Genomic DNA, 27,948 nt, shown 5'->3' on the forward strand with positions numbered 1-27,948 from the left:
AGAACAAGCTTGGATTCTGGGTCAGGTTCGAATCCAGATCCTTGGGATACAAAATGTAGACTGTTCTGCCTGGTGGACGTATGTACAGTGCATTCAGAAAGTATTCAGACCCCTTCGCTTTTTTCACATTTTGTTATGTTGCAGCCTTGTGCTGAGATCGTTTAAATTCATTTTTTCCCTCATCAATCTGCACTCAATACCCCATAATGACAAAGAGAAAACACGATTTTGGAAAGTTTTGCAAATTTATTAAAAAGAAAAAACTGAAATATCACATTTGCATAAGTATTCAGACCCTTTCCTCTGACACTTGAAATTTAGCTCAAGTGCCTCCCATTTCTCTTGATCATCTTTGAGATGTTTCAGCACCTTGATTGGAGTCCACCTGTGGTAAATTCAATTGATTGGACATGATTTGGAAAGGCACACACCTGTCTATATAAGGTCTCACAGCTGACAATGCATATCAGAGCAAAAACCAAGCCATGAGGTCGAAGGGACTTCCCTACAGAGCTCAGAGACAGGATTGTGTCGAGGCACAGATTTGGGGAAGCCGACAAAAAAATTCTGCTGCATTGAAGGTTCTCAAGAGCACAGTGGCCTCCATAATTCTTAAATGGAAGAAGTTTGGAACAACCAGGACTCTTCCTAGAGCTGGCCGCCCGGGCAAACAGCAATCGGGGGAGGAGGGCCTTGGTAAGAGAGGTGACCAAGAACCCGATGGTCACTCTGGCTGAGCTCCAGAGATCCTGTGTGGAAATGGGAGAAACTTCCAGAAGGACAAACATCACTGCAACACTCCACGGATCAGGGCTTTATGGCAGAGTGGCCAGACGGAAGCCTCTCCTCTGTGAAAAGACACATGAAAGCCTGCTTGGAGTTTGCAAAAAAGCACCTAAAGGACTCTCAGACTGTGAGAAACAAGATTCTGTGGGCTTTCAAGAATCAACTCAACAAGAGGCCGATACCAGGGTCATACCGCACTCTGTGTTCAGTGTCCAGAACGAGGAGGTGGACCGAATGATCATCCACGCAAATGACACAGATATCATTGTTATATGTGTGTGCTATGCTGCAACGCTGCTGAAAGATTTGCCTGAACTGTGGGTTCAAACTGCATGAGAGAGCTATCTACGAATCCACGAGATTGCTGCTGCACTGGGACCTGCAAGCAGCCGAGGACTGACCCTTATTCACAGTCTGAGTGGACGAGACATCACCAGCTACCCCTACTTTACTGGGAAGAACATGTGGCTAATAAACAGAAGCAAGACAACCGACATCTCGGCATTGGAAGACTTTGCAGACAAAGATCAAGGTCCCCCTCGGATCAATGCAGATGTAATGAACCAGGCAAAAGAGCTTGTGGTCGCTGCACATACCAACAAGGGTGATAACTTCGAGGGTTCAGACCTTGGAAAGCTCCGAGTTCACAAGTTTCTCAACAACAGGTCAACTCTGTTGAAGCTGCTACCGCCCATAGAGAACGCATTGATTCCAACAACATCTCAAACGTGTGGCATTGGCGACTGCAATCAACAAGAGTGCTCACATTTGCAAGCCGAGTGTCAAACCATGTGAGGACTGCGGGTGGGCCGGGGATGATGGAAAGCTGGTACCAGTGCAATCCACACACCCGACCTGGCCACGGCAGATGATGCAGGCGATCTCCTGTGGCTGCACCAAGGGCTGCAACACAAATTTCTCCTGTGGCTGCACCAACACCAAGGGCTGCAACACAAACTGCTCATGTGGAAAGAAGAACATGGCCTATTATATAGACTGCCGCTGTCAGGGATCGAAAAATAAGTGCAGCCATGTCCACTACACTGCCACCTTTGACAGCAGCAGTGAATTAGAAAGTGATAACCAACAGCACCACAGAAATGCATCTTCTAATTTTTATTATTTATATATTTTTTGTACACAGAATCGAGGCTCGTGTAAGAGCGAACACAATGAACATGAAAACATGCACAGTGTTACGGATTCGTCACTTCCGTTGTTGTGGTTTTCATCCACTGTAAAAAATTTTGATTCCATGTCCTATTATTGTTGTTGTTTAAGGGAAATAGATATTACTATTTTCAAAAGGTAAAAAAATTAATGTTTTAAATGAAACCGGAACCGGTCGACGACGATGAAGAGGAGGAGGAGGAGAAGAAGGCGGAGCGAGTGAGTCGGGGAAGAAGCCTAGCTGCTTCGAGGTCTGGAGCAAACATTGACGAACGGAGGTAACTCGTGAACTTCGGGTTTCCCGGGAAAGGGATCCTTGCGACAGAGTTGTTATCGCTGTGACAGATCGGCCTGCGTGTCAGGTTTTGGCCGTTGATTCCGAGGAGAATCATCGTCGTGCCGTTACGCCTCGAGAACGGGCCGTCGGCCATTCTGACTCGTGCGCTTTGCGCATCGCGCAAGGTTTTTCGCTTCGCTTCATCCATTTTCACTGCATCCAGACATTTATCTGGTGTGTGTGTGTGTGTGTGTGTGTGTGTGTGTGTGTGTGTGTGTGTGTGTGTGTGTGTGTGTGTGTGTGTGTGTGTGTGTGTGTGTGTGTGTGTGTGTGTGTGTGTGTGTGTGTGTGTGTGTCACGTGGATTTTGAAGGTAAATCTGCGGTTCGCAGGTTTGGAGCCGTGAAACGTCCATACCCGAGGGTGTGATTTCTCAGTCGCCTCGAGGGTGCCTTTGGATCTCCCCGTCGCCTTGAGGGCACCTTTGCGCAGCTTTGGCCGCGTGACTGTGACTGTCATCTGAACGGGATTCTGGTCTCGATTGGACATCGTTCTGACGATCGCTGGAGCGGATCGACTTGGGATTGATGCCGGAATAGAGACATTGGGGAATGTTCTTCTTTTCACTCACTTGGAGCACAGTGAGTTATATTGTACGAACCTGATGGTACCATCATAGGAAATATATATTGGTTGTACAATTGATTACTATTGTTGTTGTACTGTTATTCTTGTGTGATCTTAATACAATATTTGTTTGTTGGGAACAATTGGTGTGGCTTCACCATTGATCTTTGACATGCAGAATAACACATTTTTCTGCCGTGACTCCTCTCCGGGCTCGGAGGTACACCGTGACCGGGGGTTGGGGAGGAGCACATAACAACAGACACATAAAACATACAATGAAGGGAGCGAGAGACAAGAGGGAGAGAGAGGGAAGCACACAAGCACAACAACAGAATATAACAGGGATGTCAGTAGATCTGTGGGAGGGGGAGGTCTGGGGGAGGAGTGAGGGGTACACGGAAAAAGCAAATGAACAACAACAACAACATGCATTTTAAGGCCATTTTCCCTGCTAAAGCGGGGGTTCGCCTTGTGGTCCCCATGACAATCTTCTCCATTTTGCCCTTCCATCACTCTTCTCAACCAATCACTTTCATCCTTCCTCAACACATGACCAAACCATCTCAACCTGTTCCTCTTCACAGCATTAATCACAGGCTCTATTCCCATCATCTTTCACAATTCATCATTTGTCTTCCTCTCTCTCAACGATACTCTGCACATCCACCGAACCATTCGCATTTCCACCCTTTCCAGCCTTCGTTGATGCTCTACATTCATGACCCATGTCTCGCTCCCATAAATCATAACACTTCTCACACATGCAGCATACACCTTTCCCTTCAGCTTCAATGACACTCCCCTCCTCATCAGAACGCCACTCAGTTCCTGAAACTTCTTCCATGCACATCTCACTCTAGCAACCGTTGCCGAGTCTGATCCACCTTCTCCATTCAGCATGTCTCCGAGGTAGCAAAATGTTTTCACACCTTCCAGCTTCACGCCGTCTCCAAGATCCAACTGAACATTTCCTCCATCTGCAGCTCCCTCTGTGCACACCTTACATTTGAATGTAGCTGCCACACTGGTTAATGACCCTCTCAGACCACTACATTTTTGATGAACCCACTCAGCGCACATTGTACATTGAATGGAATTCACTCTGACACCTTTCCTGCACACAGCACATGGCCACTTCCCAGTTCTTTCCACCTCACCACATGCTTTACCACTTGCCATCACCTTCGTCTTTCCTATATTCACCATCAGACCTTTCGTCTGAATTCTTGAATAAAACGTTTTTGAAGCTGCCAGCATCTTCCTTCATTACTTCACATCTTCAAAGGGATTCTTCTTCTTTGCAAATGCATGCATGATCTTAAATTAAGCAATCGTAGCTGCTCTAACTTTTACCTTCCTTGGGGGTCGTTTTTGGAGGGGAGTCACTTGCAATCCTCTCGTGGTGTGTGTTAAAATGATGTTCTTTGTTGCTTCTCTTCACCACATTTACATGTCCATTGCAATTTAACCACACACTTTCTGTTGGAGTTTAAAATATGAAAATTATTCTTCCCACTGATCTTTGAAGTTGTTATTGAACGTTATCAACTTACTCTTTGGAGGTCCTTCCTCAAGTTCCAACATTATAAAATTTAAAAACGTATAAAATTTAAACTACATGTAGGTACTGTTGAATCAAGGTACTCAATGTGGAGGAAACATCAGGAAGTTTGTATGTTTATTGCCTCTTTAAAGGTTCACCCATCATATGACCTCAGGTGTGCTGTTTGACGGATTCCTGTCGTGTGCCGCCAGAAGCGGAACAGCTGACTGTGCTCAAGAGTGGAATGAAGATTGAGGAGCTGGAAGGATCTTCTGCAATTCTGCAGTTAAAAATAGATGATGTGTACTCTTTGGGTCTGGAAGAGGAGCAAATTGACCAGCCGAATGGTGAGTTGTGCGATTGCCATTATATTTGATAACATCACTCGCTCCTGACTAAGGTTATGATCTGAGATGGTGGTAATCAGCTGACTTGAAGAGTTGGAGGGAAGAAAGAGATTGAAGAGAATGTGGAAGTTGGTTCCACTGTTGGTTCCACTGTTTGTTCCACTGTTGGTTCCACTGTTTGTTCCACTGTTTGTTCCACTGTTGGTTCCACTGTTGGTTCCACTGTTTGTTCCACTGTTTGTTCCACTGTTTGTTCCACTGTTGGTTCCACTGTTGGTTCCACTGTTTGTTCCACTGTTGGTTCCACCGTTTGTTCCACTGTTGGTTCCACTGTTTGTTCCACTGTTGGTTCCACTGTTTGTTCCACTGTTTGTTCCACTGTTTGTTCCACTGTTTGTTCCACTGTTTGTTCCACTGTTTGTTCCACTGTTTGTTCCACTGTTTGTTCCACTGTTTGTTCCACTGTTGGTTCCACTGTTTGTTCCACTGTTGGTTCCACTGTTTGTTCCACTGTTTGTTCCACTGTTTGTTCCACTGTTTGTTCCACTGTTTGTTCCACTGTTTGTTCCACTGTTTGTTCCACTGTTTGTTCCACTGTTTGTTCCAATGTTTGTTCCAATGTTGGTTCCGCTGTTGGTTCCGCTGTTGGTTCCACTGTTTGTTCCACAGGCGGAAGGAGTGGAGCAAGTACTGATCCTGGATTTGGGTAATTTCACGAGAACGGGGTTTCTGGTGGACTGAGTGTTCTATGCATAAACCTGTTGAGAGTGGGGGGTGGGGCAGGATGATGCGATAAGGTTCTTTTTGAGAGAGAGACAGTGAGAGTGTTGTATTTGCCAGAATTGAAAAGACATTCTAAGTGTTTGAGTTGCCTGTGATTTTATCAGTTCTGAAAAGAGGGAAAAATGCTTCTGCCTGTTTTTCTGGGGAACGAGGGATGTCACGGCAGAAATTGGAGTCATCATCGAAGAGATAAAGAGGATTTTTCCAGAGATTCAGAGAGATTGGTGATGAATAAGAGGACTGGGCCAAGCACTCTGGCACTCCATCTTTGACAGGGAGAGCAGGTGAAAGGATTCCGGTGAGAGGCACACATTTTATCGAAGAGTCGAGGAAATCTGTAAGCCATGTATGGAGGTGGCTTTGGTTTGCCATATGCGGAGAGTTTGGAGAGCAAGATGAGGTACCAGACTGGAAAGAAAGCTCGAGATCTGTTGAGAGATGGCCCTTTGCTCATGTGCCATTGAGGGCCTCCATTGTTGGGAGAGCAGAAGCTGAGACCTTTACTGTGTCAAGCTCCATGTGAGTTATTGCACAGCTGCAGGCATTTCGAGGTAGCACAAGAATGAAAACCCCAATGCTCCAAGCTCACATCAGCTGCTGGATTGGTTTCATCACTTATGTCGACTGAATGTTTTTCTGTGGAGGAATTCAGGTCCTTCAGTCTTCATTTCGTGTGCAACACTTGGCTCTTGGTTTGCAGCATTGTTGGAAATCCGGCCTTGGTATTCTATTAACCTGTTGGCCTCATCATTGTCAAGCTGTTAAGCTGCCACATTCTGTCATTGAGTTTTCCATGAGGGTTGACTTTTGAAACAACAACTTGTCACATGTTGGATCTAAATTGTATTTAATTTGATAAATAACGTAGGTTGGGGAAAAAATATTTTTCTTTGCCTCTACTTTGGTTGTTGAGATAATGGGTGGTGGTCTTCTTCTTCATTTGTGTGCAGCAATAGGCTGTGGAGTGGCATCATTCGCTGAGGGCATGGCTGTGCTGCTGATGCAATGCTCTCTGCTGATGATGGATAGGAATTTGGAACTTGGCCATGGTACCGGCGATAGCTGAGGTACTCTTCGTGAAGGACACTTTGGGATCTTTAATGTCCATCCGAGGGACGGCATACATGTTTATGCATCACGCTGCCTGTGAAACACCGGGATGATAGTTTATAGCACATTTTTTGATTCAAACCCAGGCTAAGCAGCTCAGAGGTGAGTCTGCATACCTTTAGGCCATCTTGTCAGCCTGGGTGGTGGTGAAATTCCCACTGAAGCTGTGGTCGGGTATGAAACGTCTCGGAACATTGAGGAAGTTTGTACAGAACGTAATGCTTTGATATCGTTATGTTTTACAATGCTATTCCAATGGGAAAATGTTTTATTTTCTTTCTTCAAGGAAGACCTCAAATGAATGATTTTGATGCAATATTTATGCCGCTATTTTAAGAGTGTGGAACCAGCTACTGTATGTATATGACACAAGACCTTGAAGAAAAGTTGTTTTTTGTCTTTGTTTTTTTGAATGCCTGCATTGAATAAAGGTTGCTTGTTATTCCAGATTTATTTGAGAAAGTGGAAGTGAAAACTGAGCATGACATTGATGGTCACCTGGATCTACCAGAGGCAAATGACTCTGAAGCTTCTTTCTTCGAGAGCCATCACCATGGAGGTTATAATCAATGCTTCCACATTTTGCTTTGGACAATGTGATGATGAACTACTTAAAAAACCCATACAACAACAACAACAAGCATTTTAAAGGCCATTTTCCCTGCAAGAGCGGGGGTTAGCCTTGCGGTCCCCATGACAATCTTCTCCATTTTGCCCTATTTTCTGCATCTCCCCTTGTTTAACCCCCTTGCCCGCATTTCTTCTTCGACCATCTTTAGCCAAGTCTTTCTTGGTCTTCCCCGTCCTCTACTTCCTTCCACATTCATTTCCATCACTCTTCTCAACCACTCACTTTCCTCCTTCCTCAACACATGACCAAACCATCTCAAACTGTTTCTCTTCACAGCATCCATCACAGGCTCTATTCCCATCATCTTTCGCAATTCATCATTTGGCTTCCTCTCTGTCAATGATACTCCACACATCCACCGAAACATTCGCATTTCCACCCTTTCCAACCTTCGTTGCTGCTCTACGTTCATTACCCATGTCTCGCTCCCATAAATCATAACACTTCTCACACATGCAGCATAGCATACACCTTTCCCTTCAGCTTCAACAACACTCCCCCTTCCGTCAGCACGCCACTCAGTTCCCGAAACCTCTTCCATGCACATCTCACTCTGGCAACCGTTGCCGAGTCTGATCCTCCTTCTCCATTCAGCATGTCTCCTAGGTAACAAAATGTTTTCACACCTTCCAGCTTCATGCCGTTTCCAAGATCCAACTCAACATTTCCTCCATCTGCAGCTCCCTCTGTGCACACCTTACACTTGAATGTAGCTGCCACACTGGTTAATGACCCTCTCAAACCACTACATTTTTGATGAACCCACTCAGCGCACATTGTACATTGAAATGAGTTCACTCCGACACCCTTCCTGCACATAGCACATGGCCACTTCCCAGTTCTTTCCACCTCACCACATGCTTTACCACTTGCCATCACCTTTGTTTTTCCGATATTCACGTTCAGACCTTTCGTCTCCATACATTCCTTCCACTTGTTCATATTCTCCATCAGTCCATCCATACTTTCTGCAATCAACACCAGATCATCTGCATACAACATCTCCCACGGTAAACCCTCCTTTACGTTCCGAGCCAGCACCTCCATCACAGCTACAAATAGTAGTGGACTTAGTACCGACCCCTGATGCACTCCCACCTTCACCTCAAACTCACCACTGTTCCCGTCCTTCGTCCTTACAGCTGTGCACGCTCTTTTGTACATTCCCATCACTACTCTGATCAACCATTCCTCCACTCCTAACTTCCTCAATGCCCATGTCACTACTTCACGTGGAACCCTATCGAATGCTTTCTCCAGATCAACAAACCCAAGAAACAACTTCTTCCTCTTCTCCATGTACTTCTCCTGCAACTTCCTCACAATAAAAAACGCGTCTGTCGTTCCTCTTCCTGGCATAAATCCAAACTGCATTTCGTCAATCTTCACTTTCTTCCTTATCCTCCTCTCCAACACCCTTTCCAATACCTTCATTCCATGCTCCAATAACTTTATCGCTCGATACGAGCCACAGTCCAGAGGGTCACCTTTCCCCTTGTATAGAGGGACGAGGGTACTCAGTTCCCAATCCACTGGAATGCGGCCTTCTTTCACCACCAGATTGCAGATCTCTGTCATTCTCTTCACACCCCAATTTCCCGCTGCCTTCAACATATCTCCCACAACTCCCGTCGGCCCTCCCGCTTTTCTACTCTTCATTGCTTCTATCGCTTCCTCAACTTCCTTCTTGGTTATCTTCTCTGCCGGTCCTAAAACTGGGTTACTTTCTATGTTGCCATCCCATTCATTCTCTGCATTCAACAGTATTTCCATATATCTCTTCCATCTTCCTTTAATTCCATCTGGGTTCACAACGATTTGTCCCACTTCATCCTTCAAGCAACTCACCCCCATCACATCACACCTCTCTTTCGCTATCTGCTTTGCAATCCTGAATACCGCTCTCTGACCCTCTTCCAAATCCAAGCGTTCTCCGAACATTTTCCTACATGCCTCCAGCGCCTTTGCTACCTCTTTCTTTGCAGCCTTCTTGGCTGCCTTGTAACTTTCATGCTCTTCCTTTTCTGCCCCCGTACCCTTCGCCTTCTGCCACTCCTTGAACTTCTTCCTCTTCTCGTCAATCTTCTTTCCAACTTCATCATCCCACCACCATGTTTCCAAGTGCCTCGGCGGTCCTTTTGTCCATCCACATACCTCACCAATGGCTCCCAACAGACTATCTTTCATTGACATCCAACCACTTTCAAGCTCAACCACATCATCCTCTACCATACTCGGTGTTTTAAAAATTCAAATCCACAACATTGCCCCAATGGTAGGTTTAATGCAAAGTCGATCTCTGGCAACACCTGTAAAAATACGATCATGCAATATATCAGGATTATATAATCAAGGAGAAGTCCAGCAATTAACAATCAGTGCAAGCAAGCCTGGATCATCCAAATATATTGTTACAGACGTGGCTTGGATGTTATTTACCGAGCGGTTTTATGGTATGACCACGTCTGCACAAGTTACCCGATTGTACTCGAACGTTGACGAAGCCGCGCGATGCTGGCTCAATAAGAAAAAGAAGACACCCGGCTGGATTACAATAACACAATACGACACCAATGTTTCGATTCTCAAGTATATTCGTACGGAAAAGGTTAGATTACAGGGGCTAGAGGTATATTACAGGAAGACAGGCACTTAGACACACTCTTATATTAACCCCGGACAGACGACAGACACACGGGACAACGGCTGACTCACACGGGGGTTTGATGGCTAGGAAAGGCAGGATCGATGGCTCCAGGTCCTCCTGGGCTCGGGGCAGGGTACAGTACGGTCCGGTCCGGTCCAAAGATGCGGAAGGTTGCACAGCGCTCGAGGTGGTAACGTTCTTTCACCAGCTAGGGGCGCATCTGACTCAGCGCTCGCAGGTGGCTTTCCTTCTCCAAGCTGGGTGCGCATCTCTCGTCACATCCGGCGCGGGGCCGCGTATATCCGGCGGGGAGTGACACGCCCTCGGCTCGTTAGCTCCGCCTCGTGGAATCGGCACGTTGCTTCTCATTGGGTGCGTGCGGGGGGGGTTTACCAGGCTCCGCCCTTGACGAGGAGCTGACAAGGAGCCCCTTCGTGGTAACCCCGTGGAGCGCATGGTCTGGAGCTAATCGAGCCGGTGTGAGGACGCATCCTCCCCCGCTCCGCCGCCATCTCCTCTGTTGTTGTTGTAATTGTTGGGGAAGAAGATGGAAGGAGGTATGGGAAAGGTCCTAAACTCACTACTGATGCCATATAATCACATTCTGGTGCAACGAAGAGTCATAATTAATGGAGACGAGGCCTTAACTGACATAGAATAAGAATAACTAGGAAGATGTCCGAAAGTTGTCTACGTGTGGTGCGGTGGACCTGGGCACGACATTTAATGGGGGAATAAGGGGAAGGTCGGCTCTACTGATTGTTATTTACATGCAATGGGACTAGGGAATGGGGGATCGGGGAAAGTTGGGGAGTATTGGAGAAAATAGGGGAATATTTACAAGCGGATATGGAGGCCAAATTCCATATTCGCAACATTGCACCCTTCTCTACCCTCGGGGCGTCCCGACCCGATAAATTTTTACCTACTTTAGTGTGGCACGCAATGTAGTTCCCTCTACTATTAACTCTACCCTGAGTGCGACAGTTTTACAGATATTCACAAATGAGTAAATATGTCCCCCTGCGACGTTGCACCCTTCTCCTCACAGAAACACACCCACAGGATAACCGAATCCGGAAAGAATTCTCAAACTAAACATACAGCCGGTAGGGAGCATTATTTACAAGATTACGCTGATATCTACACTACGATCCAGGACCTGTTTTTGGAGGAACACATGCAGATGTTATGCATAGAGAGAGCGCGCTTGCCAGCATCGATACACCAACCCACGAGTGCTCTGTGGCCGACGGCCTTTAATAACGTGCAGAGCACCCTTCCCGAGCATCAAAAGCACCACCCCACCACCAATCGGTGCAGTCACCATTGTTCATTGGAATAAAAATAAATTCGACAACCCCTAACCCTGCAGGTGTCTCTTGCTCTTCTTGTGGTGCACTTGGTGTTAACTAAAAGTGGTTCACCTGTATGGCATAGGTGCCACGTTGACCCATAGGTCCATCCCCGGGTGGTGCTTGGCCGCAAACGAACTGCGGTCCATTGTGGGTGGCCACAAACATTGCGGTCCATATGGTGTATCGATCCCGGCAGCAAACAGCGAAAGTGCAGGCCCACAACTGCGCAGCCAGCACCTCTCTCTCCTCTCTCTCTACCCCAAAGCCAGATCCTCGGAGGTGGGAGACAAAAGAAGAAACAAGTGAGTAAGGTGGTAAGGGCGCAAAAGTGCACGCAATGTAAGGTGATGCACACTGGGGGCACATGGGAACCAGGTGAGACAGGTACGTTCCTATCGTACGCCCCCCCCCCCCACCAGGTAACCTACATGGCCCCTCCCTTACCCCTTACTGTATCCACACAACACAACACTACCCATAAACATCTACTTTACAAATCAACAAACATCCCTACTGTCTTCCCCGTTCCTCCCATATACCAAATTCGTCTTCTCTCCCTCCTAACCAATCAAATTTGCCATTTTCAACTCTCATCAAAATTTGCCATCTCCAACTCAACATCAAAATTTGCCATCACCAATTCATCATCAGTCCCTCCTAGGGAGGGAGAGATGGAATCACCCCAATGTCTCATCCACGTCGTGATGCGTCTCACAAATCCAACAACAATTCTCATTTCTGCAACACAAACAAAGAAAACACAGGTGTGGAGTCATCATCATCACCACAGGTAAGTGGCTGCGTATGGTGCGACAGGTTCATCAATCCTAACTATTTCCTAAGTGACTTTAACAACTTTACACTACCCGGGGTCTTTCTCCGGCCAAACCATTGGCCCTCTTACACTATGGGTTCTAAAAACCAATTCCCATTGGCCAAACTGTGGTGCTCTTCAATTTGGGGTCTCACTCCCCCGATTCATCTCCCGGTGCCCTCGCACAATTTCTGGGCTGCGGCGTGTACCTCTCCCAGTGGGTCTACCCACCTGCACACCTCCACCACTGCAGTTGCCTCCGAGCTTACCTGCTCCTTACCCTAACCTATCTACCTGGGGAAGGCCCTCTGGCGCTCTCCCCACTCCGTGCCCTCTCTGGCACTGGGCTGCCCGATCCACACCCGGGATCCTCAGGCACCCACTCACAACTACCGGCTCCCAGAGCCCACCTGCGGCCTCACCTGGCCGACATCCTCACAGTGGTGGAGTGCCCAACCAACTACACACACTAACAGGCTACACGCCCAGCCATTTCCACAACACTAATGCACCCATTCACAACACCATTCTGCAACCGCACCACAAATGCCAATATCCAACCACAATTTACCTGCACCCTCTACCTAACACTTACACTACCCGCCCCGGGTACTCGTGAAAGGGGTCCACTCTTCCCCCATCCACACCTTCGCACCACGCACACCACTCCATACCACTTACTCCAACTCTCTCCACACACCTGTACTTGCACACCTGTGCTCTCACACCTGGTGCCACCTGCACCCTTCTCTCCCCAAGCGCATTCGCGCTGATCCACACACTCACTACTCATACACTGCTCCACACACCTGTCCAGTTGCACACCTGTGCAATCACACCTGTTCAATTCTCACACACACACGGCATCATCTCAGCTAACTACTCCCTTCTGAAACTTGCGCTTCCCAGTCGTCCCTTTAAACTATTGCGCTCCCTCGTCATTATCATCCATACTAATCTACCTGCGTCCCCACTACAGGTATCAGTCACTAACTAAACTTAACGTTACCTACTGTCATCTTCTAGGGTCCTATCAATATAACCTAACCCACCCGGGCTAGTTTTCACTGCCATACACCCCATAAACTATTGCGCATTTGCCCCACCACATGGGAAGGGTGGCAAGGATGCCATCCCACCACATCGGGGGCCTCTCACTACCAATTTTGCACCTCAAATTTCAACAAATTAAAAATTTGCCAATCATCTGCCAATCACTGTACCATTACCAATCATCACTCTGCCAATCCTTTGCCAATCATCAAATTTCGCCTTTTTCTAATTTCGGGGCCAAAACACTAACCTCATCACCCAGTCTACTCACTACTGCCTCTCGGTGCGCCAATTCCTGTCCAAAGCCCGGCTTCGTAAAGCCAAGCAATGGATGCTGGTTGTTTTGTGCCAGCGGCTGGATGCGTCCGGCACTCGGTGCAGGGACGGGGGCTTACCCGGGCCGAGATCCCACGCATCACCTCGGCGTGGAGCCATCCAATGTCCCGATCTCGACCTGCCGGCACGTCTCAACAAAACGTGGTCGCCATGACGACCCTTCCTATCCAGCCGCCCGCTCCGCCTAGTGGAGCACGGACGCGGCCGTTCAAAGCGAGGCCTGGCACGCACCGAGGGCCCGATTCGGCTATAAGTCGTTCTAAACTCTACCCCGTCTAACGTCGATGCTTCACCTGGATTCTTACACCCCGCAGCCCGTTCCTTGCTCACACATCCAGCCGTTCCCATGCTACCTTTCCTTACACACCCAGGTACACCCATTCCACTCACAGCTTTGGTCACACACCTGACCACCGAACACTTTGGCACACATTCGTTGCTCGCACACCTCACCAATACACCGCTTCGCACCCCCTCCTCGGTCACCTCCTCTGTGACAATCACAGGTGTGCTCTCATTCGCACACCCAACCACGTGCCTCACCACCAATTCCAGCGTGCATTCCCACTCACGCTCTACCATTCCAGGTGTGCATCCTTCCATCCCAGGTGTACATCCTCGCTCACCTGTCACAACTAACTCACGCTCCATGTCACTCTCACTACTTTCACCTCCATTCCTGACAGCGCACTCACCCTTACTCTTGACAGCACACTCTTTCCCCATGCACCTGTCCGTCACACACCTTTCTCGCGCACACTCTCCCGTTACACCCTCTGTAACACTCACCACAGGTGGACACTCTTCCTTACTTCTGACAGCGCACTCTTTCCTCATGCACCTGTCCGTCACACACCTTTCTCGCGCACACTCTCCCGTTACACCCTCTGTAACACTCACCACAGGTGGACACTCTTCCTTACTTCTGACAGCGCACTCTTTCCTCATGCACCTGTCCGTCACACACCTTTCTCGCGCACACTCTTGCGCACACTCTCCCGTCACACCCTCTGCAACACTCACCACACCGCGCTTCCACGTGCTCCCTCGCACACACGCTACGACCGACTCACTCTCGCCAGCACACTCACTCCTTGGCACGCACTTTTTCCTCACACACCCCAGAGTCGGACTTTCTTGCACACCTCCTCTTTCGCACACCAGACCTGTCGCACACTTCACCAACGGCCTCTCACGAACACCCGGGTCCATCTCGACCCCCAAGCTTCTTAAATCCCCTGGCGCATCATACGCACGACCATATTGGTCACCACTTACACCGGGTCCTCTTCCTCTTCGCTTCTCCTCCATCACCTGCGAATCCCTCATTCGGTTAATGAGCACATCATCACGATCCAAACACAGACTTTGGACCAATTCTTTTATCTCCTCTTTTATTTCCTTGTTATCCCCTCTCCGTCGCTTCTTAATTTCGCTCACCCCTTCTTCCACTTCTTCTAATTTGTGCCTCACCTCTTTTATTCCCCGGTACGTCTCCTCAAGCTCGTCCTCCAAGGCTACCTTGACCGTTTCCATGTGCGTCCTCACCTGCCGGTCCTTCGTCTCCATTACCTCTATCACCTCGTCCAACCTCGTTGTCAGTCCCTCACGTACCATCTGACATTCCCTCTTCGTCGCTACCAAGTCATCTTTTAGTTCTTTCTGTGTCGCCTTTAAACCTCCTAATACCGCAGTGTTCCTTTGAACCTGCTCCACTAACTCCGTCTGTCCCACCGTCAGCTGCTCCACCTCCTGCGTCAGGTCCTCTATGCCCCCTTGTAACTTTACAGTCCCCTTTCTCACCTCCTTTTCCATGTGCTCCTCACAGTGCCTCACCTCCTCGCGCACTCCTCCGACCTCCTCACTCACTCCTCTTCTGATCTCCTCTCCCATCACTTGCATCTCCTGCCCAGATGCCACCCTCATCTGCTCCATTTCCTCCCTGTGAGCATCCAGTTTGGTTTCTACCCCCATTCTGACCCCCTCTATCTGCTGCTCCATTTGTTTAACTTCCCTTTCCGCCTGGTCCCTCATGTCCCTCAATTTGCCTTCCATACTGTTTTCTAACCCCTCTAACCCATTTTTCACTCCCTCTATCTGATTCTCCTGGGCAGCCATTCTATTTTCTACCCCCTCTAACCCCTTTTGCATCCCTTCCATTTGATTCTCTTGAGCGGCCATTCTGTTTTCTACCCCCGTTAACCCATTTTTCACTTCTTTTATCCCGTTGTCTAACCCCTCAAAATTATTGTCTAACTTCTCACTGGTACCCCTCGCTTCGTCCCTCATTACCCCCATTTGGTTTCCCATTACCCCCATTTGGCCCTCCAATCGCTCACCCTGAGCATCCATCCGGTTCCCCAACCGCTCAATTTGGCTCCCCATACTCATCTGTACAGCTGCCTGTAGCTGCGCAATGAGGGCCTGTATGTCAATCGGCTGCATGTTAAAGCCCGTTGATACAGCGGGCTCGGCTACCGCGCTCTTGCGAGGCGCCATTTTGCGTGCCTGCTACCCTCGCTGTTTCGCTCTCCTCATGTCCCTCAATTTGGTCCTGGACCGACCCTGCTTCACTCTCCCCCACCGGACCCCAGCCGTCTTGATCCGCCATAGCGCGACTTGCAAAATTAGAGTTTCGTAAAACAAATCCAATTTTTTTTTTTTTCGTTATAATTTCGTCGAGCGCAGTACGCGCTCCGAATCGATTTTCCCTCCCTAAATTTGGGCCTAACTAATTTAGTCCCGGGTCCGAATCTCACTCCTCGACACCAATTGTTACAGACGTGGCTTGGATGTTATTTACCGAGCGGTTTTATGGTATGACCACGTCTGCACAAGTTACCCGATTGTACTCGAACGTTGACGAAGCCGCGCGATGCTGGCTCAATAAGAAAAAGAAGACACCCGGCTGGATTACAATAACACAATACGACACCAATGTTTCGATTCTCAAGTATATTCGTACGGAAAAGGTTAGATTACAGGGGCTAGAGGTATATTACAGGAAGACAGGCACTTAGACACACTCTTATATTAACCCCGGACAGACGACAGACACACGGGACAACGGCTGACTCACACGGGGGTTTGATGGCTAGGAAAGGCAGGATCGATGGCTCCAGGTCCTCCTGGGCTCGGGGCAGGGTACAGTACGGTCCGGTCCGGTCCAAAGATGCGGAAGGTTGCACAGCGCTCGAGGTGGTAACGTTCTTTCACCAGCTAGGGGCGCATCTGACTCAGCGCTCGCAGGTGGCTTTCCTTCTCCAAGCTGGGTGCGCATCTCTCGTCACATCCGGCGCGGGGCCGCGTATATCCGGCGGGGAGTGACACGCCCTCGGCTCGTTAGCTCCGCCTCGTGGAATCGGCACGTTGCTTCTCATTGGGTGCGTGCGGGGGGGGTTTACCAGGCTCCGCCCTTGACGAGGAGCTGACAAGGAGCCCCTTCGTGGTAACCCCGTGGAGCGCATGGTCTGGAGCTAATCGAGCCGGTGTGAGGACGCATCCTCCCCCGCTCCGCCGCCATCTCCTCTGTTGTTGTTGTAATTGTTGGGGAAGAAGATGGAAGGAGGTATGGGAAAGGTCCTAAACTCACTACTGATGCCATATAATCACATTCTGGTGCAACGAAGAGTCATAATTAATGGAGACGAGGCCTTAACTGACATAGAATAAGAATAACTAGGAAGATGTCCGAAAGTTGTCTACGTGTGGTGCGGTGGACCTGGGCACGACATTTAATGGGGGAATAAGGGGAAGGTCGGCTCTACTGATTGTTATTTACATGCAATGGGACTAGGGAATGGGGGATCGGGGAAAGTTGGGGAGTATTGGAGAAAATAGGGGAATATTTACAAGCGGATATGGAGGCCAAATTCCATATTCGCAACATTATGCACCATTCGTGTCTACGCTGTCACCCAGATTATATGTCACAGGAATGATCCGGAGCGATGGTCGTCCGAGTTCTTATAGACGCCTCTCAGTGGTTGGAGAGAGCATAACACTTGGGTCAACTTAGGTACAATTTCATGACATTCTCCCCGCCGTTAAAACTACACTTCCGCTAAGGCAGGAATCAAGCACGCAGCAGCATAATAGTAGGGCAGCAGTTGTCCGTCCATGTCAGTCGGTCCAACCGTAGCGATCGGGGTGACGAATCTCCTTTCCGGCACGGGTCCGGAAACTACCGGGTGCTACATCCCCAAGACCGGAGTCCCCTGCATCGGAGTAGCCGCATAAGTCAGGTGACGGAGGTGGCACCACAGAGCCTACAGGTTGGGGTGCGTTTAGCGGTGAGATGGCCGGCAGATACTCCACAGGCGGAGCAACGGGAGAGTCCATGGATTCGTAAATTGGTTCGTCAATTTCCCCGCAAGGGGCCAGGTGGCGTACGGAGACTGTTGACTCACGTCCATCAGACATCAACACACGAGCATGCTCGGGATTAGCTTGAAGTACCTGCACCTTATCCACTTGTGGATCATACTTACTCATGCGAACAGCACGTTTGAGGAAAGCCGGTCCCGGCTCTGCAAGCCAACTAGGTAAAGATCGGGTACTACCCGAACTCTTCGGGTGATGAAACATCCGTTCATGGGGAGTTTGATTGGTAGCCATACACAGTAAAGTCCTGATCGAGTTCAGTGCCACAGGTAGCGACCAAGCCCATTTATCTAGGCCTCGGCCGAGGGATTGAGGCTCATCATAACGGCTCTCCATATAATACCATTGAAGCGTTCGACCTGTCCATTCACCTGTCGCCTATACGGAGTGGTATAGCTAGAAGCGACATTATGCTGGATTAAGAAGTTCCTCACCTCCTGAGACAGGAACACCGCGCCTCGATCGGTATGCACGTAGGCCGGATTCCCAAACATAGAAAACAAGTTCTGCAGGCACTGGATAACCATGGCGGCTGTCATATCTACGCACGGGAAAGCAAAAGGGAATCTCGAGAAATCATCAACGATCGTGAGCAGGTAACAAGAGTTACTCGAAGCCGGTGACGCCGGCAGTGGTCCTTTGAAATCCATCGCCAATCTCTCCCACGGCCTAGTAGCTCGGACCAGCGTTCCCATAGGAGGGTTGTAGAAGCGCGGTTTGAGTTCAGCACATACAGAACAAGTGCGACATCTGACGAATATCCTCAACCGAATAGGGCAAGTTACGACTATGCACAAAATGAGCGAAACGCGTCACCCTGGGATGGCACAAGGTGTCGTGCAAAGCGCGCAGGTCCACAAAAGATATGAGACTCGCACACGTCACCGGCCGCGATAAGGCGTCAGCAACCCTGTTATCCCTCCAAGGGCGATATTTGATTGTGTAGCAGAAATCGGCGAGTTCGATCCGCCAGCAAGTGATTTTCTCATTCTTAATGCGTTGAGCATGGTGGGTGTCGTACATAAAAGCAACGCTCTGTTGGTCCGTGATAATTTGGAAGCATCGTCCGAGCAAATAGGGACACCAATGCCGGATCGACTCGACGATGGCATACGCCTCCTTTTCGACAGACGAATGTCTCTGCTCAGCGGAGGAGAGAATTCGCGAAAAGAAGGCCACAGGGCACCCCCCCTTGGGAGAGAGTTGCAGCTATCGCATGATTCGACGCATCACTTTCCAAAACAAAAGATTTATTTTCGTCAATCGTCGCCACAGCGGCGCCAGCGATGTCGGACTTAAGGTTATGGAAAGCGGCCTTGGGTGCAAGGCTCATGGGTAACGCTTCACAGTCCACAAGTGGGCGGAGCTTCGCAGAGAAATTTTGGACCCACTTAGAATAATGAGCGAACAGCCCGAGAGCACGCTTCAACGAAGCACGATCGCAGGGCGGGACCATGTCGAGCAAGGGTCGCAGACGCTCCTTATCCGGAGCGACAGAGCCGTGGGTCACGGTGTACCCCAGAAGATCTATTGTGCGAGCAGAGTAGCGACATTTAGCCTCATTCATAGTTAAGCGATACCTCTGCGCGACCTCGAGGAAGCGCTTCAGATTAGCATCATGATGTTCCTGGTCATACCCGCAAACTGTGAGATTATCCAGGTAAACAAAGACATCGGTCAAGTTTTCCTTAGCGATGAGGTCGTCCATGGCCCTCTGGAAACGAGCGACCCCGTTCGTGACCCCAAAAGGTAGCTGGGTGAACTGGTATAAACTCTGACCCAATTCAAACGCTGTATAGATGCGATCTGCCTCGGAGATGGGGATTTGATGATACGCACTACGCAGATCGAGAGTGCTATAGACCGAATACTGTGCCACCTGTCGAACCAGGGAGTCCATTCCCGGGAGTGGGTAGGTGTCCAGCTGTGTAAACCGATTAATCGTCTGCGAATAGTCGATTACCATGCATTTGCGATGCGATTCGCTTCGTACCACCAGAACTTGGGCCCGCCATGGCGACCGACGAGGTTCTATGATACCTTCCTTTAGTAGCTGCGCCGTTTCTTCCGCAATGAATTGCACGTCAGCTCGTGAGTAGCGTCGCGATTTAACCGCGCCAGGTGTACAGTCCGTGGTCATATTGGGGAACAGGGACAGTGGCTCAATTTCCATCCCTGCAAGAGCAGACACAGCAAGAGTATCAGTACCACCAAATTCCATTTCCGAACGTCCATGTCGCTTGAGAAAATCATGTCCTTGCAAAAGTTCTGCACATAATGCTGGTAAGACCATTAGATGCACATCCGGAAACATTCGACCCTTAATCACAAGCTTCAGTCGACATTCCCCTTTTGTACTAAGCCATAGCCCCTGAGAGGCCATAAGGATTCGGCGTCTTGTCCCAAGAATCGGCCATCCATGTTTCTGCACAAGTCGAAAATCAACATAACTATCCGTGGATCCCGTGTCGATTAAAGCATTAGCAAAAATTCCCTCGATCATGAGTGGGATTATAGCACGAGCCAGGCCAGGTGGACCTGTAGTTATCGAGTCATCAAGGCGAGGCGCTCATGCCTCGCGTGTGGATCCAACACCAGCTAAAGTCTTTCGTGCCGTTGAGGTCGTCTGTAGGCCAGTCGTGCCGCCTCCAGAGGGCGCTCCTGCCACCCGTGAAGTTCCCAACTTTCGTGCCGTTAAAGTAGCTTGTAGATCATACGTGCAGCCCCCGGAAGGGCGCTCGTGCCATGCACGGAGTTTCAAAGCCAGCATTCACCGATCGGGTGGCCGATCCCGGGAGTTGGCAGAGTGTCGGAAGGATGCCGGCCAAGGACGTTCGCACCGCGTACTGAAGTGTTTGCGCCACTTGTTTAGTCGGCGCGGCGAGTCTCACCAAGGTTGAGCTCTCAGCTCGGGGCCCACGGAAAGGGGCGATCCCCATCAAAGTCAGGCGAGGCGCGCCGTTCGTACCGCTGGCTCGGAGATAAGCACATTAATCGTCGAGCAGGCTCGCTTGCCCGGCGACGCTCGGCAAACTTTTGCAAAATGTCCCGTCTTTGTGCACAAATGACTCTTCACATCTTTAGCAGGGCAAACAGACTTGGGATGATTCTGATTCCCACAGAAATAGCACATGGTGTTACTTCCGGACTTGGGTCCAGCTGCAGCGGCCACCGTCAAGCCCGGTTCGGGCTCCTTGGGAGTGGCCGGGGTCTCAGATTCCGGCGGAGGTGCCGAGGCTGCATCCATGACCTCGGCGGTAGCTCTCTCCGGTTGAGTCTGTCGAGATGTCCCCGCAGTGACGTATGGGCGTTCATACACGTTGGATTGTTCCCGTGCGTCTGTATACACGTGAGATAACCGGAGTGCTTCGGCTCGTGTCAAATCGGCTTCTTCAAGTAGTCTCTGTCTGACGACCGGGGACCTAAGACCTGCAACGAAAGAATCGCGGACAAGGTCATCACAGACTTGTTCATGAGTGCGTACCACAGGGGTACTCTCCTTCAGTAGGCATCGGAGGTCTTGAGCAAATTGATCTAAAGTCTCCGTGGGCTGTTGTCGTCGAGTCGCAAGCAAATGTCGTGAATAGACCACGCTCCGTTTTTTTATGTAGATACGCTTCAGCTCAGCCACAGCTGCATCGAACGTCTCATATTGTTCAATTGCCATGTACACGGCATGGTGCACCTTTGATTGCAGAACAGCGAGTTTTGTTTCATTGGTGACGGCCTCCTGAGTATTGAACTGGTTATTCAAGATTTTCAGCCAATGTGTCAGTTCGGCGGCCGCGTCCGTCGCCTGAGGGTCTGCTCCGAAGATCGGCACTTGGATCATCTTATCAGCCATGTCGTTCTCGTTCGTGTCCCGTTCTCGTTCAAGACGAAGAGACGAATTTGCATTAATTGTTGTCAAAAGTCAAATCCACAACATTGTCCCAATGGTAGGTTTAATGCAAATTCGATCTCTGGCAACACCTGTAAAAATAGGATTATGCAATATATCAGGATTATATAATCAAGGAGAAGTCCAGCAATTAACAATCAGTGCAAGCAAGCCTGGATCATCGACATATATGCACCATTCGAGTCTACGCTGTCACACAGATTATATGTCACAGGAATGATCCGGAGCGATGGTTGTCCGAGTTCTTATAGACGCCTCTCAGTGGTTGGAGCGAGCATAACACCTGGGTTCAACTTAGGTCCAATTTCATGACACTCAGCCTCTCTTTTAATGCCTCCCTCACTGTCACCTCTTTCAACCTCCACACCTTCATTCTCGGTTGGTACTTCACCCGCCGAGCTCTCCTCGCACCTTTCACCCTTATGTCGCAGACAACCAAGTGGTGCTGTGAAACAGCCTCCTCCCCCGGGATCACCTTTGTGTCCCGGAGGTGCCCCCTATCTCGCCTGCGCACCATCAGGTAGCCAACGGTTGTCGTCGACCCATCTGACGTGTATGTTACAAGCTTATTAACCTCTTTCTGGAACTGAGTATAACAAATCAACAAATCATGTTTTAGTCAGTGTCATATACGGCTTTATTCTTTCCAACGGAATTTTCGAATTCCAACAAATATGCTGGGTCAATGCGTCCTTAGTCGTTGTAGTAATACAAACCGAGATGGTTTCATACGACACCAGTCACCAATGGCTGAAGGATCTGAGGATTGCTATAAATCGGACATGTTACGTTTATAGGGGGTGGGAAGTGATTACCTTCGTCCAGGTAGAATTGCAGAGGTAGTGTGCTCCAACTGTCGTGGAAAAGACGAAACACCATGTGTCATAAGTAGGGATCCGGCAGACCGTATGTCGTGTAAGCGCGTATCTTCGTTCCCATCACAAGGGGTGGGGTTATGTTAATTAGTTTGGGATTTTGGGTAATTATCCCCTGTATGTAATGGCCTCTGTTCCTCTGTTCCTTATGACACCAGCAGCACACACACAAGCAGGAAATCCCACATTTATAACACGAAATAAAAGCGACCGGAACTGGGACATTCAACTACCGCTGGTGCCGCAGCCGTCACATCGCAACTCAAGCAGGCAGGTTCGGGAGGCCACGTCCCGAAGAAGAGTGATTGGTCCGGGATTGAATGGCTCAAGGACTGCTAAGATGGGACTATGAGTTTGGTGGAGCAGGCACGGATGATGTCAGAGCCTTGAGTATAAAAGAACGCTCACCCTGACGTTTTCTCTCTTATTCTCTTGACTTCCTCCTGTGGTATCCATGAAAATCTCCATGCATAGCTTGCAGACTTCCTCTCTGGTCGTCGTCAACGTGTGGCTCTGAATGGTTTTCTCTCATATCCCCTTCCTGTTCAGGCTGGAGTTCCCCAAGGCAGTGTTCTGGGCCCTGTGCTTTTTCTCATCTTCGTCAATGATCTCTCCTACTCTCTAAAAAATCCTCTCTATCTCTTTGCTGACGACTCCACTCTCTGCCGCTCCATTCCTCATCCCTCAGATCGGCAGTATGCAGCCTCCTCACTGTCTGCAGACCTGGACAAAACCACGCACTGGTCAAACAAGTGGAATATGTCTTTCAATCCTGACATATCTCACACTCTCACTGTCTCTCCGAAAAGACCGACTGGACAACCCTCCCATCTACTTTCTGAACAATCCTCTCCAAGAAGTTCTGTCACTCAAGGTTTTGGGTCTCACTGTCTGCCATGATCTTTCCTGGGAAAACCACATTTCCAAGCTGGCCTCCAAAGCCAGTCGCCAACTGGGCATCCTCCGTCATGTGAAGTCCTTCCTTGGCACACCTGAGCCCCTCACCACATACAAGGCTTTCATCCGCAGCTTAATGGAATACTGTTCTCCCCTCTGGGCTGGTGCTCCTGCCTCACACCTAGCTCGTCTTCACGCTGTTGAAACCAAATCTTTCAGAATCATTGGAATCTCCCGTGATGAAGCTAACTCCGAGGGCCTTTCACTCACTCACCGCAGGCACGTAGGTAGTCTTTCTGTCTTCTGCCAACTCCTCTCCGGCCATGCTCCCCCAGCTCTCTCTGTGCTCTGCCCCCCAAATATTCCTGCAGGTCAGACAAGATCTGCCAGCAACCTTCTTTTGGTGAAACTGCCAAAATAAAGACTCTATTCACCTTCACTCTTTCATTCCTCTTTCCTCCCGCCTCTGGAACAAACTCCCTCCCTCTCTTCAATCCCACTCCTCCCTCCAGGTCTTTAAAACAGCTGTTCACCACCATCTCATATCTTCCCCTATCCAAAACCTTGATCTTTTCTACCCCCATTAATTCACCCCAGATCCACTTTTCTGAAATACTGACTTCTTTCCTGGACGTCCGAGCAGTGTCCATGTGTTTTTTTTTTACCTCTCCCACTCCCCCCTCCCTCCCCTTCCCACGCCTCCTCCCCCCCAAGCCCTCTACCTCCCACAGATCTCCTCATGTCCCTCCTCTCAAATGTACTTGTGTGCTACCCCTCTCTCCCCATCTTGTCTCCCGCTCCCTTTATTTCGTCTTATGTGTCCATTTTTTTTTTGTCATTTATGTTAGCTCTTACACGAGCCTCGATTTTGTATACAAAAAACAAAAAAACAAAAATCAGCTCCATCAGCAAACTCCAAAATCCTTTTACCTTCTCCATTTCTCACACCATATCCGTAACCCCCATGAACTCCCTCAAAACCGTCCATACTCCTTCCCACATGTACATTTAAGTCTCCTCCTACCACAACAACTTCCTTATCTTTCACGTTTTCCATCAGCTTCTCTATAGCACACCAGAACTTGTCCTTCTCTTCATCGCTCCGACCAACCTGCGGAGCATATCCCGAAATGACGTTCACCACGAGCTTTCCAATCATCATTTTCACCATCATCAACCTATCACTCACTCTAGTCACACTCACCACACTGTCTGCAAACTCCTCAGAAAACAGGACACCAACACCATTCAGGCCTTCTGGGCACCCTTGCCACACAAACTTGTATTTCTGTCCCTGCCTACCGTTCACCATTCTCACACCACTTCCCTTCCATCTTGTCTCCTGCACACAACATATGTCCACTCTTCTTCTGACCAATACTTCCACCACTTCTCCTGATCTCCCTGTCATTGTCCCTACATTCCATGTCCCAAACCTCAGAAACCGATCTCCACGTCGGGCATCAGACTTTTCGTCGTTATAAATGGAGTGATTGCCACCCTTGCTTCGATCGGGTTCCCCACCTTGAGTTTTGACGTGAGGGAGTGGGGTCCCCCATGGGGTACTTCGGGCTGTACCCTGCCCATATCTAGTTGTAATTGTCATGGTTCTCTTTTTGAGGCAATGTTTTTATGGCGGGATGCCCTTCCTGACGCCAACCCTTTTAGTCGCCTCTTACGACACGCAGGGAAACGGTGTATCTATTCTAAACCGGGGTACACACCGGTAACTTAAAAAAAACACACTGGTAACACTTAAAAAACCCATACGTTATGATTTAATTGTTTGAAAAAACATTTGATGGTGCAATTTCTCAAACATCCATTATCTCCTTCATCGTAATGTGAAAGATTTGAACCAAACATTTGATTGGAATATACCTTGTTGCCTCCGCCACCTATGTTTTCACCCCTGTCTGTCTGTCTGTAAATATCTCAAAATGTTATGGTTGGATTAGGACAAACCTTGGTGGACAGGTTGGGTGTGTGATGAGGACAAGCCGATTCGATTTTGGTTGTGGTCTGGAGGCAGTACCTGCCTATCATGTGTTTCACATGTAAATTCACTTTTTTTTTTAGCTGTTAATTCAATAAAATAAACACATGGCCTCTCACTGATTAATTGAATCGATTTATCCCAAAGTTTGAATATCATTGGAAAAACCCAAAGTTTTGTACGGTATTTTAATGTATATTTACATAAAGAATAATTTTTTACTTTTATGAAGTGGAACAAATACAAATGTTCATGTTGGACTTGGTTGCGTTTGTCAGAATGATATTACAAGTATTGAACAGAATCTGATTTATTTTTTACAGGTCATGTGATGCTGTATTTACAGGTGAATCCACGGAATCTACAAGGGAGACTGCACTTCATTTTACGAACGACGCAGCCACACGCCAGGAGGACTCGCCAAATGAAATGAACAACAGGACTTTTTACAAACACAACAAACCTCAGAAGGAAATGGTTGCAGAGAATAATTTCTGTAAGGGTGACAAAGGAAAGAAAACATCCGCCATTAAAAAACACATGAGAATTCACAATGCTGAACGCCTTCATAAATGCACAAATTGTGGGAAATCTTTCAATCAATCATTCACCTTTAAAAGGCACATGGCAATTCACAATGCTGAACGCCTTTATAAATGCACAAATTGTGGGAAATCTTTCAATCAATCATCCACCTTTAAAAGGCACATGACAATTCACAATGATGAACGCCTTCATAAATGCACAAATTGTGGGAAATCTTTCAAACAATCTTCCCACCTTAAATCACACATGGCAATTCACAATGCTGAACGACCATATAAATGCACAAATTGTGGAACATCTTTTAATCAGTCATCCAACCTTAAAAGACACATGGCAATTCACAATGCTGAACGCCCATATAAATGCACAAATTGTGGAAAATCTTTCAAACAATCTCCCCACCTTAAATCACACATGGCAATTCACAATGCTGAACGCCCATGTGAATGCACAAATTGTGGAAAATCTTTTAAATGCTCATCCAACCTTAAAATACACATGGCAATTCACAACGGTGAGCGCCCATATCAATGCACAAGTTGTGGGAAATATTTTAATCGATCATCCACCCTTAAAAGACACATTGCAGTTCACAACGGTGAGCGCACATATCAATGCACAAGTTGTGGGAAATATTTTTATCGTAGATCCAACCTTAAAACACACATGGCAATTCACAATGCTGAACGCCCATACAAATGCACAAATTGTGGAAAATCTTTCAAACAATCTTCCCACCTTAAATCACACATGGCGATTCACAATGCTGAACGCCCATATAAATGCACAAATTGTGGGAAATCTTTTAAATGCTCATCCACCCTTAAAACACACATGGCAATTCACAATGATGAACGCCCATATCGATGCACAAATTGTGGGAAATCTTTCAATCAATCATCCACCCTTAAAAGACACATGGCAATTCACACTGATGAACGCCCATACAAATGCACAAATTGTGGAAAATATTTTAATCATACATGGAACCTTAAAAGACACATGCAAATTCACAAATGGTGAACGCTTTGACAAATGCACATTTGTGGAAAATCTTTAAAGTATTCATCAACCCTGAAAAGACACATGGCAGTTCACAACGGTGAGCGCCCATATCGATGCACAAGTTGTGGAAAATATTTTAATCAAACATCCACCCTTAAAAGACACGTGGCAATTCACAAAGGTGAAACGCGCTTACAAATGCACAAGTTGTGGAAAATATTTTAATCATTCATCCAACCTTAAAAGACACATGAGAATTCACAATGATGAGCGCCCATACAAATGCACAAGTTGTGGAATATCTTGTTGTCAGTCATGCAACCATAAAAGGCACATGAGAATACACGATGGAGAATGCCTCTAGAAATGTACAAGTTGTGGGAAATCTTTTAATCGAGCATTCAACCTTAAAAACCACTTGATAATTCACAACGATGAGCGCCCATATCAATGCACAAGTTGTGGAAAATATTTTAATCATACATCCACCCTTAAAAGACTCATGCAAATTCACAATGATGAACGCTCTTACAAATGCACTCGTTGTGGAAAATATTTTAATCATTCATCCAACCTTAAAAGACACATGCGAATTCACAATAGTGAACGCTCTTACAAATGCACAAGTTGTGGAATATCTTGTAGTCAGTCATGCAACCATAAAAGGCACATGAGAATACACGATGGAGAATGCCTCTAGAAATGTACACTGTGTGAAAAGTTTTCATTCGCTCCTCTAACTTTAAAATATATATGAATTAGCAATGGGGAGAAAGAATATTGCAAAGAAGAAAAATGCACATACTGTATTCTGTAAATGTAAAATCTGTGGGGAAAAAAAATAAAATAATGGTGAACGAG

At 48.0% G+C, this 27,948-nt stretch overlaps 1 protein-coding gene across 1 annotated transcript in view; it reads left to right on the plus strand.

The window, feature by feature from the left end:
- LOC144892155 (uncharacterized) overlaps nt 1-27,948 on the plus strand; it is a 107,617-nt gene extending 79,669 nt beyond the window's left edge. The window contains exons 11-14 of the mRNA XM_078777390.1: nt 2,762-2,873; nt 4,618-4,752; nt 7,094-7,204; nt 25,883-27,948. Of these exons, the coding sequence (XP_078633516.1) occupies nt 2,762-2,873; nt 4,618-4,752; nt 7,094-7,204; nt 25,883-27,105 (1,581 nt within the window). The 3' untranslated portion in view covers nt 27,106-27,948. The remainder of the gene's footprint in view (nt 1-2,761; nt 2,874-4,617; nt 4,753-7,093; nt 7,205-25,882) is intronic.

The sequence above is a fragment of the Myxine glutinosa genome, chromosome 5 (assembly GCF_964187855.1).
Source record: "Myxine glutinosa chromosome 5, kmMyxGlut1.1, whole genome shotgun sequence".
NCBI lineage: Eukaryota > Metazoa > Chordata > Myxini > Myxiniformes > Myxinidae > Myxine > Myxine glutinosa.